The 13,365-nt window shown below is 52.2% G+C and overlaps 1 protein-coding gene across 7 annotated transcripts in view; it reads left to right on the top strand.

The window, feature by feature from the left end:
- The first annotated feature begins 4,241 nt into the window (after window positions 1-4,241).
- Window positions 4,242-13,365, top strand: part of MED12L (mediator complex subunit 12L) — a 134,953-nt gene continuing 125,829 nt past the window's right edge. For 5 of the 7 annotated variants that reach the window (XM_054073969.1, XM_054073967.1, XM_054073964.1 and 2 more), the window contains exons 1-2: window positions 4,242-4,419; window positions 12,258-12,362. In XM_054073969.1, coding sequence (XP_053929944.1) covers window positions 4,321-4,419; window positions 12,258-12,362 — 204 coding nt within the window. In that variant the 5' untranslated portion in view covers window positions 4,242-4,320. The remainder of the gene's footprint in view (window positions 4,420-12,257; window positions 12,363-13,365) is intronic. The other 2 variants (XM_054073968.1, XM_054073965.1) reach the window with 1 other exon arrangement.

Raw genomic sequence — 13,365 nt, 5'->3', positions numbered from 1 at the left:
ATGTGCTTTTGCTTCTTCACAGAAGACTCCATCCACCTCAAGGCTTGCGGCGTGCCGGCTCCCTGGGGTTTGTGTAGGAGAGGCACTGCTGGGCTCTCACTGCTGCCAAGGACCTGCTTTGCTCCTCATTCAAACCAAAGCCATGGGTACGGAATAACCCATCCCCGGAGGGCTGACACGCCAGCCTTGGCTACGACCAGCGTTGATCTGAGGATTGCTAGTGACCTCAGCAAACACAACTGTAGGGTTTTTTCCTAACCAGATCAACTTAAGCGGTTTGTTAACTAGACACGCATCTACGGCAGAGTTGTTCTTCAAGGGGTTTAAAAGTAAGGTTAGGCTTAAAGGCTAAGACTGGTTTAACTACACAGGTTTTAAGACAGCCTTGGAACTAAAACGAAGCAGGGCTGTGTACAGACAGAGTTTTTTAAGCAAATGCTTAAATAAAGCCGTGGTTCACTCTGTGCTCATTGCACGTACCTAAGAGATGGCACGCTGCTGTGTTGCCAGGGTCCTTCACCACGGAGCTCACACCGCACACGGAGCCGAGTACACACAGGTATGGGAAAATGCTCATTTTTAAAGATGGTTTTGAGCACCTCACTCTAGCAGAACGCATTTGTTGTTCCCTGAAGAGGCACAGTAGTATTTTAGTGTGACTATCACCAGTACAATAGCAGTGAAAGCAACAGACTCGGACTTCTGCGTGTGTATAACTATCTCGCAGGAAGGATTTGATTGCGTTTATCTATTTTGGTGACTAGTTTTTTCAAGAGTCAGCTTTCTGATAGTCTTTTCATACAGAGGAAACTATGTAGTTTTCTGAATGAGCCAAGGTGTTCCAGAATCCCTCAGAAAAGCGGAGGTGATGATGCAGCCAATGCCACCAGTCTTTGTGCAGTGTCCAGCTGTCCTTTGCAATAAGCTGATGGCACGATGATAGCAGAGACGAGAGTGGGCTGGAGACAGACAAGCTGGAAACGAGAAGGAAGAATTGTCTTCCTCCTCAAATTTTCTCTCAACCACTTAGTTGACAAAACCAATTTCTACAGCTTTTAGTAGTGCAGAGCCAAGTCTCCTGTGGAAGCGTGAGATTTCCGTGACCCAAACGCCATCAGGGACGTTTGTGTTTCAGCATCCTCATCTGCACTGGTTTAGTAGGCAGAACATCGATGCATTTTTCTGATCCTGTGCTGCTAATAACCATGTTTTCCTTTTGACTTACAAATAAAAGATGTTTACAATGGCCATAACTGAAGTAGAATCTATAGTTTTTAAGAACTTATTGAACTTTTCTCCCAAATGATGCTAAAGGTTTTATTTTTAAAAAAAATCCCTAAATTTAAAGAAATAGACTGTACTACTTCTCCACCCATGCCACTGGAGTGTTGTGTGATGATTAATTGGTATCACTTTTCACTGTAAGTATAAAACATGATGTTGTGTGAATGCTAGTGGTGATGTATAAAACGCTGACATCCAACTGCAGATGCTCAGCTCCTCCTGCAGTTGGACCCCAGAGCGCAGCATCGTGTGCTGTACCATTCCTCTGCGTTAAGCCGCCAGTGCAGGTCTACAGCGCAGGAGGTGAACCACCACTGTGAAAAATGCTCTGATTTAGGTATTTTTTATGAGAGCAAATGCCCATAAAGTGAGAAGAACGACCAGAGCAGAGCTGACAAACACTGCTGGTCCTTGGAGGATGCGCCTGGCTTATATATAAAGTCTGATAAACCTGTCAAGGATGGTGTCTCAGAGCTAGGTTTGAAAGTTCAAAGATCTCAGGCTTGTTGATCCTTGGCTTTGGATCCATGCAGGTGGACGCATGAAAAGCATTATAATTTACTAAACGAAAGTGACAAAGATTTGACTAGAAGCTGTATTAACAAATATGAGGCAGCGTAGGGCATTACTGTCCCAGGGGAGGTTCAGGTTGGATATCAGAAAAAAATTCTTTACAGAAAGAGTCATTGGGCACTGGAACAGCTGCCCAGGGAGGGGGTGGAGTCGCCTTCCCTGGAGGTGTTTAAGGAACGGGTGGATGAAGCGCTGAGGGACATGGTTTAGGGAGTGTTAGGAATGGTTGGACTCGATGATCCAGTGGGTCCTTTCCAACCTGGTGGTGATTTATTGCTATCGCCTGTTCAATCTCAGCTTTTAGTTACCCATGGTTTGATTAGAGAATTGCTTCTAGACAACAGAAACGTGTTTTGCCTGTTTCCTTTTCTTGTCTATAGAACAACATAAGCTCCTGCATAGAGTGCTGCTGCTAATTTTATTTAGACCTGTTGGCCACCAGCTGCCTAATGTAGTATTTCCAAAGTACCTCGAGTTTGTACAGTCCTGGAGATGTCTGTGTGGGAGCAGGGCTGTGCGGGGGGGGTTGGGGGGTCTGTGCAGGTGGGGGAGTCTGTGCAGGGGGGTCTGTGCAGGAGCAGAGGTGTGCAGGTGGGGGGGGCTGTGCAGGTGGGGTCTGTGCGGGAGCAGAGCTGTGCAGGTGGGGGGGTCTGTGCAGGGGGGTCTGTGCGGGAGCAGAGGTGTGCAGGTGGGGGGGCTGTGCAGGTGGGGTCTGTGCGGGAGCAGGGCTGTGCGGGGGGGGGTGTCTGTGCAGGAGCAGAGCTGTGTGTGTGGGGCTGTGCAGGTGGGGGGCTGTGCGGGAGCAGAGCTGTGCGGGGGGGTGTCTCTGCGTGAGCAGAGCTGTACAAGGTGAGGATCTGTGCGGGAGCAGAGCTGTGCGGGGCTGTGCGGGTGGGAAGCTGTGCATGAGCAGGGCTGTGCAGGAAGAAGTTCTGTGCAGGACCAGAGCTGTGCGGGGGGGGGGGGGGTGTGTGTCTGTGCGGGAGCAGAGGGGTGCAGGTGGAGTCTGTGCGTGATCAGGGCTGTGCGGGGGGGGCCCGCAGAGGGTGGGCAGGCTGCCTCAGCCCAGGTGCAGTGAATGCTGTTATAAATGGGAAGAGAGGCGGGCGCTGCGTCCCTGCGGCTGGAAGGGGCCCGGCCCGCCCCCCCCCCCGCTTCCCCGGGGTCCCGGCAGCTCGGGGGGGCCGGGGTGGGTGTGCAATCTGCAGCTCCCAGCCCCGCAGCGGTGCGGTTCGGTGCGGTTCAAGGGCTCCCAGCTGCACTCTCGGCCCCGCAGCGGTGCGGTTCGGGGGGGCTCGGGGGGTCCCCGCTGCAGCTCCCGGCCCCGCAGCGGTTCGATTGAGGAGGCGCTCGCGGTTCAGCCCCATAGCGGAAGGCTTGGGGGGGTCCCCGCTGCAGCCCCGCAGCGGTGCGCTTAAGGGGGGTTTCGGTGCTGTTCGAGAGTCTCGACTGCAGCTCTCAGCCCCGCAGCGGGGGGGCTCGGGGGGCAGTGCCGGGGAGTCAGTGCGGTGCCCGCGGTGGAAGAGGGGGGGGGGTCAGAGCGGTGCCCGCAGTTCGGGGAGGGCAGTGCCGGGGTCAGAGCGGTGCCCGCGGTTCGGGGGGGGGGCAGTGCCGGGGGGGTCAGAGCGGTGCCCGCGGTTCGGGGGGGGCAGTGCCCGGGTCAGAGCGGTGCCAGCGGTTCGGGGGGGGCAGTGCCGGGGGCTCAGAGCGGTGCCCGCGGTTCGGGGGGGGGGCAGTGCGGGGGGATCAGAGCGGTGCCTGCAGTTCGGGGGCTCAGAGCGGTGCCCGCGGTTCGGGGGGGGCCGTGCCGGAGGGTCAGAGCGGTGCCCGCGGTTCGGGGGGGGCAGTGCCGGGGGCTCAGAGCGGTGCCCGCGGTTCGGGGGGGGCAGTGCCGGGGGCTCAGAGCGGTGCCCGCGGTTCGGGGGGGGCCGTGCCGGAGGGTCAGAGCGGTGCCCGCGGTTCGGGGGGGGCCGTGCCGGGGGGGTCAGTGCCCGCGGTTCGGGGGGGGGCCGTGCCCGGGGGGTCAGAGCGGTGCCCGCGGTTCGGGGGGGGCAGTGCCGGGGGCTCAGAGCGGTGCCCGCGGTTCGGGGGGGGCCGTGCCGGAGGGTCAGAGCGGTGCCCGCGGTTCGGGGGGGGCCGTGCCGGGGGGGTCAGTGCCCGCGGTTCGGGGGGGGCCGTGCCCGGGGGGTCAGAGCGGTGCCCGCGGTCGGCGCATCAGTGCCCGCGGTTCGGGGGGGGCAGTGCCGGGGGGGTCAGAGCGGTGCCCGCTGTTCTGGGGGGGCAGTGCTGGGGGGATCAGTGCCCGCTGTTCTGGGGGGGCCGTGCCGGGGGGTCAGAGCGGTGCCCGGCGCGCAGCCGCCCCGCGGCGGGGGGCGAGGCGGGGGGCGAAGCCGCCGAGTGCTGCTCCCTGGCGCTCGGAGCCCGCTCCAGCGCCGCCCGCCGCGCCGGCGAACATGAGCGATCATGGCCGCCTTCGGGCTGCTGAGCTATGAGCACCGGCCGCTCAAGCGCCCGCGCCTCGGGCCGCCCGACGTCTACCCGCAGGACCCGCGGCAGAAGGAGGTGAGAGCGGCGGCCCCGCGGCCCCCCCGCAACGCCCCCGCACCGCCGCCGCCGCTGACTCGGCATTTTCTGCAGCGGGGAGGGGGGCACCCCGCGCCGGGGGGGGGGTGCAGGGCGGGGGGGGGGCACCCTCTGACCAAGAGGGTTACGGGGCTGTGAGGGGAACCCTCTGCCTGTGAGGGGTGCAGAGCTGCCAGGGGCACCCCTGCTCTCTGAGGGGTGCAGAGCCCTGTGCGTCATCCCCTGCTGATGAGTGTCACCCCTGGTCTTTGGGGGGTACAGAGCTGTGAGGGGCACCCCTGGTGTTTGCGGGGTGCAGAGCCCTGAGGGTCGTCCCCTGCCTATGAGGGGACCACTGGTCTTTGAGGGGTACAGACCTGTAAGTAGCATCCCCAGTCTTTGAGGGGTACAGAGCCCTGACGGTCAGCCCCGCCGATGAGTGTCACCCCTGGTCTTTGGGGGTACAGAGCTGTCAGGGGCACCCCTGGTCTCTGAGGGGTACAGAGCTGTCAGAGGCATCCCTGGTCTTTGAGGGGTGCAGAGCTGTCAGGGGCACCCCTGGTCTCTGAAGGGTACAGACCTGTAAGTAGCATCCCTGGTGTTTGAGGGGTACAGAGCCCTGAGGGTCACCCCTGCCAATGAGTGTCACCCCTGGCCTTTGAGGGGTGCAGGGCTGTGAGGGTCGCCCTTGGTGTTTGAGGGGTGCAGAGCCCTGAGGGTCGCCCCCTGCCTCCGAGTGTCCTCCGCTGCCTATGAGGGGCACAAACCTGTAAGAGGAACCCCTGGTCTTTGAGGGGTACAGAGCTGTGAGGGTCACCACCTGCCTGTGAGTGGCACAAACCTTTAAGAGGAACCCCTGCCCTTTGGGGGTCACCCCCTGCCAATGAGGGGTATGGACCTGTAAGGGACATCCCCTGGTCTTTGAGGGGTACGGGCTTGTAAGGGATATCTCCAGTCTTAGAGGGACACGGACCTGTGAGGGGCACCCCAGGCTTGTGAGGGGTACAGACCTGTCAGGGGCATCCCTGGTCTTTGAGGGGTACAGGGCAATGAGGGGCACTAACCTGTAAGGGGTACCCATGGTCTTTTAGGGGTACAGAGCCCTGAGGGTCACCCTCTGCCAATGAGTGTCACCCCTGGTCTTTGAGGGGTACAGGGCTGTAAGGGTCACTCCCTGCCTATGAGGGGCACAGAGCTGTAAGGGTCACCCGTAGCTCATGAGGGGTACAGGGCTGTAAGGAGCACCCCTAGCTCATGGGGGGTACGGAGCTGTAAGGGGCACCCCTAGCTCATGGGGGTACAGGGCTGTAAGGAGCACCCCTAGCTCATGGGGGGTATAGGGCTGTAAGGGGCACCCCTAGCTCATGGGGGGTACAGGGCTGTAAGGAGCACCCCTAGCTCATGGGGGGTACAGGGCTGTAAGGGGCACCCCTAGCTCATGAGGGGCACAGTGCTATAAGAGGTTCTCCCTGCCTATGACAGATACAGACCTGTAAGGGTCACCCCTGGTCTTTGAGGGGTACAGACCCCTGAGGGACACCCCTGGCCTGTGAGGGGCACAGCCACCTTGCCCCCCAGCCTTTGAGGGGCACGGGCCCGTGAGCGTACGGCTGCCCTGCTGCTGCGAGGGGCATCCCCATCCCACCAGGGGTACAGTCACCCGCTAGGAGAGGCAGGGGATGCCCAGAGGGGCAGGTGTGGGCCTGCTGAACCCCCCACCCTCGTTTCTGAGCTGATGGAAAGCCCTCTCTTTGGAGGAATAAAAGAGCTGGAGGGTGTTGGATGTTAGGAAATGTATCTGAAGACACAGAGCGCAGGTGAGCTGGGCTGTGGCTCTGCTGCTCCTGGGTACCACAGCTGAAGCCACGAGGTCCCCCTCATCAGTTGGTGCTGGGGTGAGCGTGCCGTTCGAGCGGGTGCTGGGATACAGCTGGCACATCCAGCAAAGCTGTGGGCTTGGTTGTAGGCTCTCCCCAGCCTGGCTTCCCAGTCTTGCTTGTGTGCCGCTAGCCCTCCAGAGGTGGGTGGAAGAAGCCTCTGTTAGGGTTCCTTCAACGGAACGTCTCCCCGCAAGGTCAGTGGGTCTCTGAGATTTGCCTGGCATGCTGTGTTGTGGCTCACACAAAGCCCTGTGTGCCGGATACCCCTGCCTCTTGCGTCATTGGTCTGGGATGTCCTGTCCTGGTGTTCTGGCCGTTTTCCGTCCCGGTACATTTGGAGCTCATAGAAGTCATCAAGCTGATAATGAGAGTGAGCTCCAGTTAAATGCAGCAAGTGCAACAGGGCAGCCATGCAACGTGCTTTGCTCTCATCCTGATCTGCTGTCCTCTTGTCCAGACTTCTAGACAGGAGGCTCATTAAGGGTAATTTGTTCGTTGTTTATGAGCATTATCACCTGGTTCATGTAGGCTGGACAGTGCTTACCAGAGAGTGATCCCTGGGCAGCGTCGTGGACAACACGCAGTGGAAGATGTGTATTCAAGTCCATTACCAGCCCTGTGAGACACATCTCAATTTTTTTCACCTCTAGCATCTTTCTGTCTTTTCACCATTATGTTGCTCCTCATCATGTTTACAAACTTGGTGATTACGTTAACTAGAAATATTTCAACGTGTATTTTTGTTTGGTCGTGACCAGGCTCACAGAACTGCATCTGAACTCAGCTATGACAGCGGATGGAGATGAATTTTTAGCTCTAGACTGCTAAATATTTTTAGTCAAGGTGGTGGATTGATTCTTGCAGACACATTTATTAATATGCAGCCAGTTACAATAAAAATGGAAGTGGCAAGCTCCCAGATGGTTAATATTTAAAATATGTTTCATGGGTGCATTACTAAGTAGAGAATAACTGCAGCAGGCTCATTGTTATTTGCCATAATGTAATTGATTGAAACGTGGCTTGGGGAAAGTCTTCATTCCAGGTGTGCATGTGCAGTGTTAGTGTGTGTTGCACAGAGCATTTATAGGACACAGTCCTGTGTCATTCCAGCCTTGGTGAAATCTTTCTGGCCTTTGAAAAAGGAGGCAAATGTGGAGTTAGAGGTCCTGGTGGAGGTGGGAATGGGCTCTCTGGTGACGTTGATGTTGCTGAGTGTCGCCTGGCGCCTTTCTGAATGCCCTCTCCTCCAGGGAGCTCTGGGCTCTCATGTTCCAGAGTTGGCTCACCTGCGCTCCAGGTGGAAATTAGTATTGTTTCCAGGGTCTCCTTGTGGGAAGCTTGGGGTAGGGCTTAGCCCCGAGTGTTTGCAAGTACCTTATGGGCAGAATGTTCCCTGCGGGAATAAGGGGTTGGTGGAAAGAGAAGTCTTCAAACTGCGTAGCGCGTAGCTTCTGCATGAACGTGCTGGGGCTGCTTCTAACACCTGATGCCATTCTAAGAAAGAAAGATGAGGAGGATTTAGGTTTTCTTGTCATTCTGTAATGCAGTTTCCTTGAACCTTGGACGGTGCTTTAAGCGTAGCTTTTCTTTATAATCAGCAATCTGTGCTGCTGATTGTTGAGCAAAAGGAAGGCTTGGAAATCATGCCCTGGCAGGAGCAGCCACAGGCAAGTGTTAGAATAGACTTCTTTTGTAACTCTTCCCATGCTCTAAGTTGTTACCATCTTTCTAAGATGGATAAAATGTCGTGCGAATAGTGTTTATTACAAGCCAAAGATATAGCCACTGAGTGTACCGTATCATCAGGGCCAGATCCTGATGATTTTACCAACGAGTAATGCTTTTAACTTCAGTTGAACTCAGTTTCAAAGCACAAAAAAAAAGCATGTTCTGCATCATTTGCTGCTGAGAAATAGCCTTCGGACATAAGGAATTTCATTATGCACATAGTGCACAGGGTTTGACCCTTCCAAGATGCGATTCTCCAACATCTGCAATTGCCAGTAGCCCAGACCACCTTTTCATGGGCAGGGTGGGTGTAGCAGTTGAAATTTCTGTCAGAGGGACCTCTCCAGTATTGTCCCCCTTATGCCAGTTTGGAATAGACGTGTCTTTCTAGTCCCCTCAGTGTTAAGAGACACCAATCTTCCTCCTTGTTCTCAGTATCTGTCTATAACAAGGCCACTACATCATTTTCCTTGTCTCCAACACAAGTTGCTGCTGGCTGTGAGGTGTGGCTAATCCTTGTTTGTGAGCTGCTGATTCAGGGTGAATAGTGCTCCTCTAAATATCATTATTCCTCTCTTCACCATGAAATGTAGCTTGTTTAATAATCTGTAATTGGCAAAGTATTTTATACTGTCTGTTTTAAGGAGTTCTTTTTTCAGTCCTGTTATTCAAACCAAGCTTGACATAGCAGAAGCTGAATGTTAGTAGAAGGTTTGTGCTGCAGCAGCTACACCAAGGGCTGAAATCCTGGACCTTCCTGCTGAGGGCTTGGGTCTCCAGGCTGAGGCTGTGGTTACTCCAAGCTGCTGAAAGTAGGTGCCTTCTTGTAATGAAGAGACATGCAACAAAAGATGGAGCATGTCAGAGGATCTAAAGGTAATGATTAGCTAACATGATCTGTTTTCTTGCTTTTACGAGTTTAATTTGAACTCCTTTAGAATTTCTTTTCTGAAGGAAAATTCGTAGAATCATCATAGAATCATAGAATGGTTTGGGTTGGAAGGGATCTTAAAGCTCATGCAGTTACACCCCCCTGCCGTGAGCAGGGACACCTTCCGCTGGATCAGGTTGCTCAAAGCCTCATCCAGCCTGGCCTGGAACAACCCCAGGGATGGGGCATCCATGACGTCTTTGGGCAGCATGTTCCAGTGCTTTACCACCCTTACAGTAAAAAAATCCTTCCTAATATTTAATTTAAATCTACCCTATTATGAGGGTAAAGGAGAAATACATTTATCTAATCTAAATCTACTGAAATTATGAGGTTAGGGAGAAGGATGCCTCTCAAAAATCCTTGTCTTGACTGTCAAATAGCACCGCAATAGCACTATTCATTGTCTGTCTGCTCAGCTTAGATGTCAGAATAAACTCAACAGTTCCTAGTTTTTCAAAACCTTTCTACATCATCACCTACTTCTCTCTTACTGGCTTGGTGCTGCGGTAATAAGTGGGAGAATGCTTAGGTTGAAAATGCCTCTGCTTATCAAAAGCAAATTAATACGGAATTATACAGTCTAGAACATCCAAACGTAACACCTCAGTGCTTGATCCGAACAGTCGGTTCATTTTTTCTCAGTCTAGCATGAGCGTCCTGTCTGCCGCCGGTGGGGTCAGCGCTAGAGGTGGCCTCCTCGGAGCGCTTTGCAGCATCCCAGCTGCCGTGATGTGAAGTGGCGTGCACAGACGTAAGTTGAGGTCCGACTTCTCGCAGAGCTGATGCTGCTCAGCTCTTGTGGACGTCAGCCAGAACTCATCAGGCTTTCTTTCTGTGAAGGTACCCACCTGTATGTGCTGTGTTCAGAACGCTGTGGAATATGTTGGTGGGTCTTGACTATCCCACGTGAAACAATTAAAATTCTTTCTGAAACAAATGAGCACCAGTTGGGCCTGAACATTCATTTGCCTACTTGAAATTGCAGAAGGATTTTAAACCTTGATTGGACTTGCTTGGGGCCCTGCTTGACATTTTGAAAGGAAACTCGACATCCCTGCGGGAGCCCCAGGGATCCGGTATATTGCGGTACAGTCTGTCCCTTTGACAGCAGCGTGGGGTGCTCTCATTAGGGGAGGGATTGCAATCCAGCCAAGTGAAAGCGGCCTTTCCTTGGTATGTTCAGTGTTGTACAGTTAGCTGTGCTGGCATTCCTGCTCGTTTGTCCAGGAAACTGCTGTTGTCTGCTAGGAAGCAAATAACCCTGAGTTGTTAGTGGAGCTGGTGTTAAGTGAGACATAATGAGAGCTGCTATGATCATCCCTCTCATTGTCAGTTTGTTTGTAAAGGTATCTGTGCATTGTGTTCACAGATGGCATCTTTTCAGCGCTAGCTGGTGTTTGGTTATGCAACTGTGCTATGTTCTGTGTTTAAATTTTCTGAGCTACTGCTGAAGGCAAGGAGAAATCTAAGCTAATAATCAGAGCCAGACGAAACCAAAACACTGATGTGTGTGTTGTCAGCCCATCCGCAGCTTGTTCCTACGGTGGTGGTAGATACAGCAGTACCACATACGGTTCTTGGTTATATTCAGCACAATGATATCTAGGCAGCTTTTTTTTTCAGAAGAGAAGTTTAATGATAACAAAAGTGGGGTCATCTGTGGAAATGGCACTAATAGTAACATACATCTCCATCTGTTTGCCATTTACCTTTTATTTATTTGATTTTAATCTCTTTGATCACTTGCATCTCTGCCTTTATCTGCGTTTTCAAGGCTGTCTTGGGGATAGTGTGGGTGGAGGAGTGTTCCAGCACTTCTTGTGGATTTCATTTAAAATTCAGATGAGGCTTGCCAACTTCATAAACCCCAGAGAGCCTGAATTCCTTCTAAATGCATTGCCGTCTTCTGAGTTACTCCCAAACTTTGCAAAAACACTGAAAACCAAAATGTGTTGCAAAGCGTTAAAAGAATAAACCAAATGGAGGCTTCTGTGTTGCTGTTTCTGGGGAGAGATGTTGCCCAAAGCTAGTATCAAAGTCTTCTCATAAAATGATGGCATTCTTGAGTTTATTTTCTCGTTTTTCATTTGCTTGGTGGCACAGCAGTCGCTCTTTGCTTTCATAGTTATTTCACTGTCATTTTGGGGATAGTTGTGGTGTCTTGCCTGCTTCCAGTGGTCCATGAACCTCCTGAGCTTGTGTAGAGCGCCTTTGTGGTGAGTAGCTGGTTTGTTGGGGAGATGTGTGCCTTCTCTTCAGAGGGAGATGGAGAAAAACAAAGAAGTCAAGTTTCCCATTCATCTGGTGGAGGTAAACCTCAGTCCGACAGGCATCTGATTCTGAATAAGTGAATAAATTGCACTGCCTCCATGGAAGAATATAAAGTTTGGTGAAGATACGGAGTGAAGAGAAGGAAGAATGGTGCGAAAATGGGACTCACTTAGGAAGTTCCATTCTGTGTTTGTGAAGACTTGGGTATGGGTCTGCACGTAATGCTGTTGACCCGCTTCTCTCTGTCCTGTGCTCCTACTGTGAGTATGTTCCAGCTAAGCCTGCTTAAATACCTGTTTGCAGCAAAATGAAGGTGTGTTGACAGCGTAGTAGGAGGCTGGTAATGCTTCTACTAGGAGAGTAACTCCAGAAGAGATGGATTTAGTTGCAACAGAGGCAGAGGTTTACTTGAGATTGTTTCTGCTGGAGATGGTCTGTGTCTGATTTCAGTAGATATTCTCAAATGGTAGCTTTGGGGCCACAAACAGAAATAGGAACATTCAAATGTCAACAGAACAAGGATACAAAAATCTTTGTGTGGCAGAGCTGGTGGTAAGAAGGGGGTGTGCAACAACTTTCTCTTGGGGAGTGATGCAGTGATTCCATGATCCCAGTATATCTCCAGGAGAGGAGGATGTCCTGCTCTCCCTCTGCCGGTCAGGATGGCTGGTGACTGGCACTGCTTTCGTGTGGGAGCACTCTAGGTTCTGTGACAGCAGCCAAAGCCTTGTTTCCTGCTACTCTTCCCATGGGCAGCAATCCTTTTAGCAAAGCAAGTGGCATCCTTGTCAAAGTATGACCTTGAAGTCTGTAATGAGGTGAACACTCAATGGGGACTGACGGGATAGGGATGGCATCATATTTCCCTCCACTGAAATCTGGTGAGTCTGCCAAGTGCTTTGAGGGTTCAGGTGAATGCAAAGTGGGATGTACTAACAAATACATACATTTTCTTTATTAAGACATGCAATGGTGTGACTTATGAAGTTGTCGTTTTTTTTCCCTTAAAACACTCTTTGCAGGATGAACTTACTGCAGTGAATGTTAAGCAAGGCTTCAGTAACCAGCCTGCCTTCTCGGGAGACGAGCACGGGTCTGCTAGAAATATTGTCATTAATGCCTCCAAGGTAAGAGGTCCGAGTATGCTCATTGAAACTGGAACCAAGTTGGCAGTGCTTGTGCTTGGTTCTTGGCTGCTTTGCTCTCTAGTTGGAAGTCTTTGAAGTTAATTACAGAGCTAACATGGAATGGAATAGGTTGGGTTGGTTTGGAAGGGACCTTTAAGGTTATCTGGTTCCAACCCCCTGCCATGGGCAGGGACACGTCCCACTGGACCAGGCTACTCAAGGCCCATCCACCTCCAGGGATGGGGCAGCCACAACTTTTCGAGGCAACCTGAGCCACTGTCTCACCACCCTCATTGTGAAGAATTTCTTCCTAATGTCTAATCTCAATCTTCCCTTTTCCAATTTAAAGCCATTCCCCCTTGTCCTGTCACTCCAGGCTCTTGTAAAAAGCCCCTCCGCAGCTTTCCTGGAGCCCCTTGTGGTACTGAAAGGCCACTATTGAGGTCTCTCTGGAGCCTTCTCTTCTCCAGACTGAACAACCTCTTAGCGAGTCCTCATAGCAGAGGTGCTCCAGCCCTTGGATCAACTTGTGGCTTCCTCTGGAGTTGTTCCAATAGTTCCATCTCCTTCTTATGTTGGAGATTCCAGAACTGGACACAGAACTCCAGGTGGGGTCTCACAAGAGCAGAGTAGAAGGGGAGTTATAGTCTTCCGATTTTGTTTTCTAGAGTTGCCACCTGCAGGCACTTTCTATCGTAATTATTTGTGTTTTGAGTATTGAACATAACTGTTTGAAATGTAAAACGGAAATTCACAGAGAAGTGCTTGTGGTTATTTGGAAGATTGAACTGTAGAATTGCCAAAGCAAGTTCAGTGTCTCCTAGAAGCTTTGCATAGATTTTAAAATTACCCAACTATAAATATATTTATTAGAAAATCAAACATTTTATTCTTACTGGCAGACCTAAAAATTAGGTTCTATTACAGTAATTTTGAAAAGTAAATAATCTTGCATAGGAAGTGAAATCTCCGTTGGGCTTTTCTGAGATGGTTTGTGATTGAA

The sequence above is a fragment of the Cuculus canorus genome, chromosome 9, assembly GCF_017976375.1.
Source record: "Cuculus canorus isolate bCucCan1 chromosome 9, bCucCan1.pri, whole genome shotgun sequence".
Classification (NCBI taxonomy): domain Eukaryota; kingdom Metazoa; phylum Chordata; class Aves; order Cuculiformes; family Cuculidae; genus Cuculus; species Cuculus canorus.
Note: the sequence above shows the minus strand (reverse complement) of the source record. Positions and strands in the feature narration are given on the sequence as shown.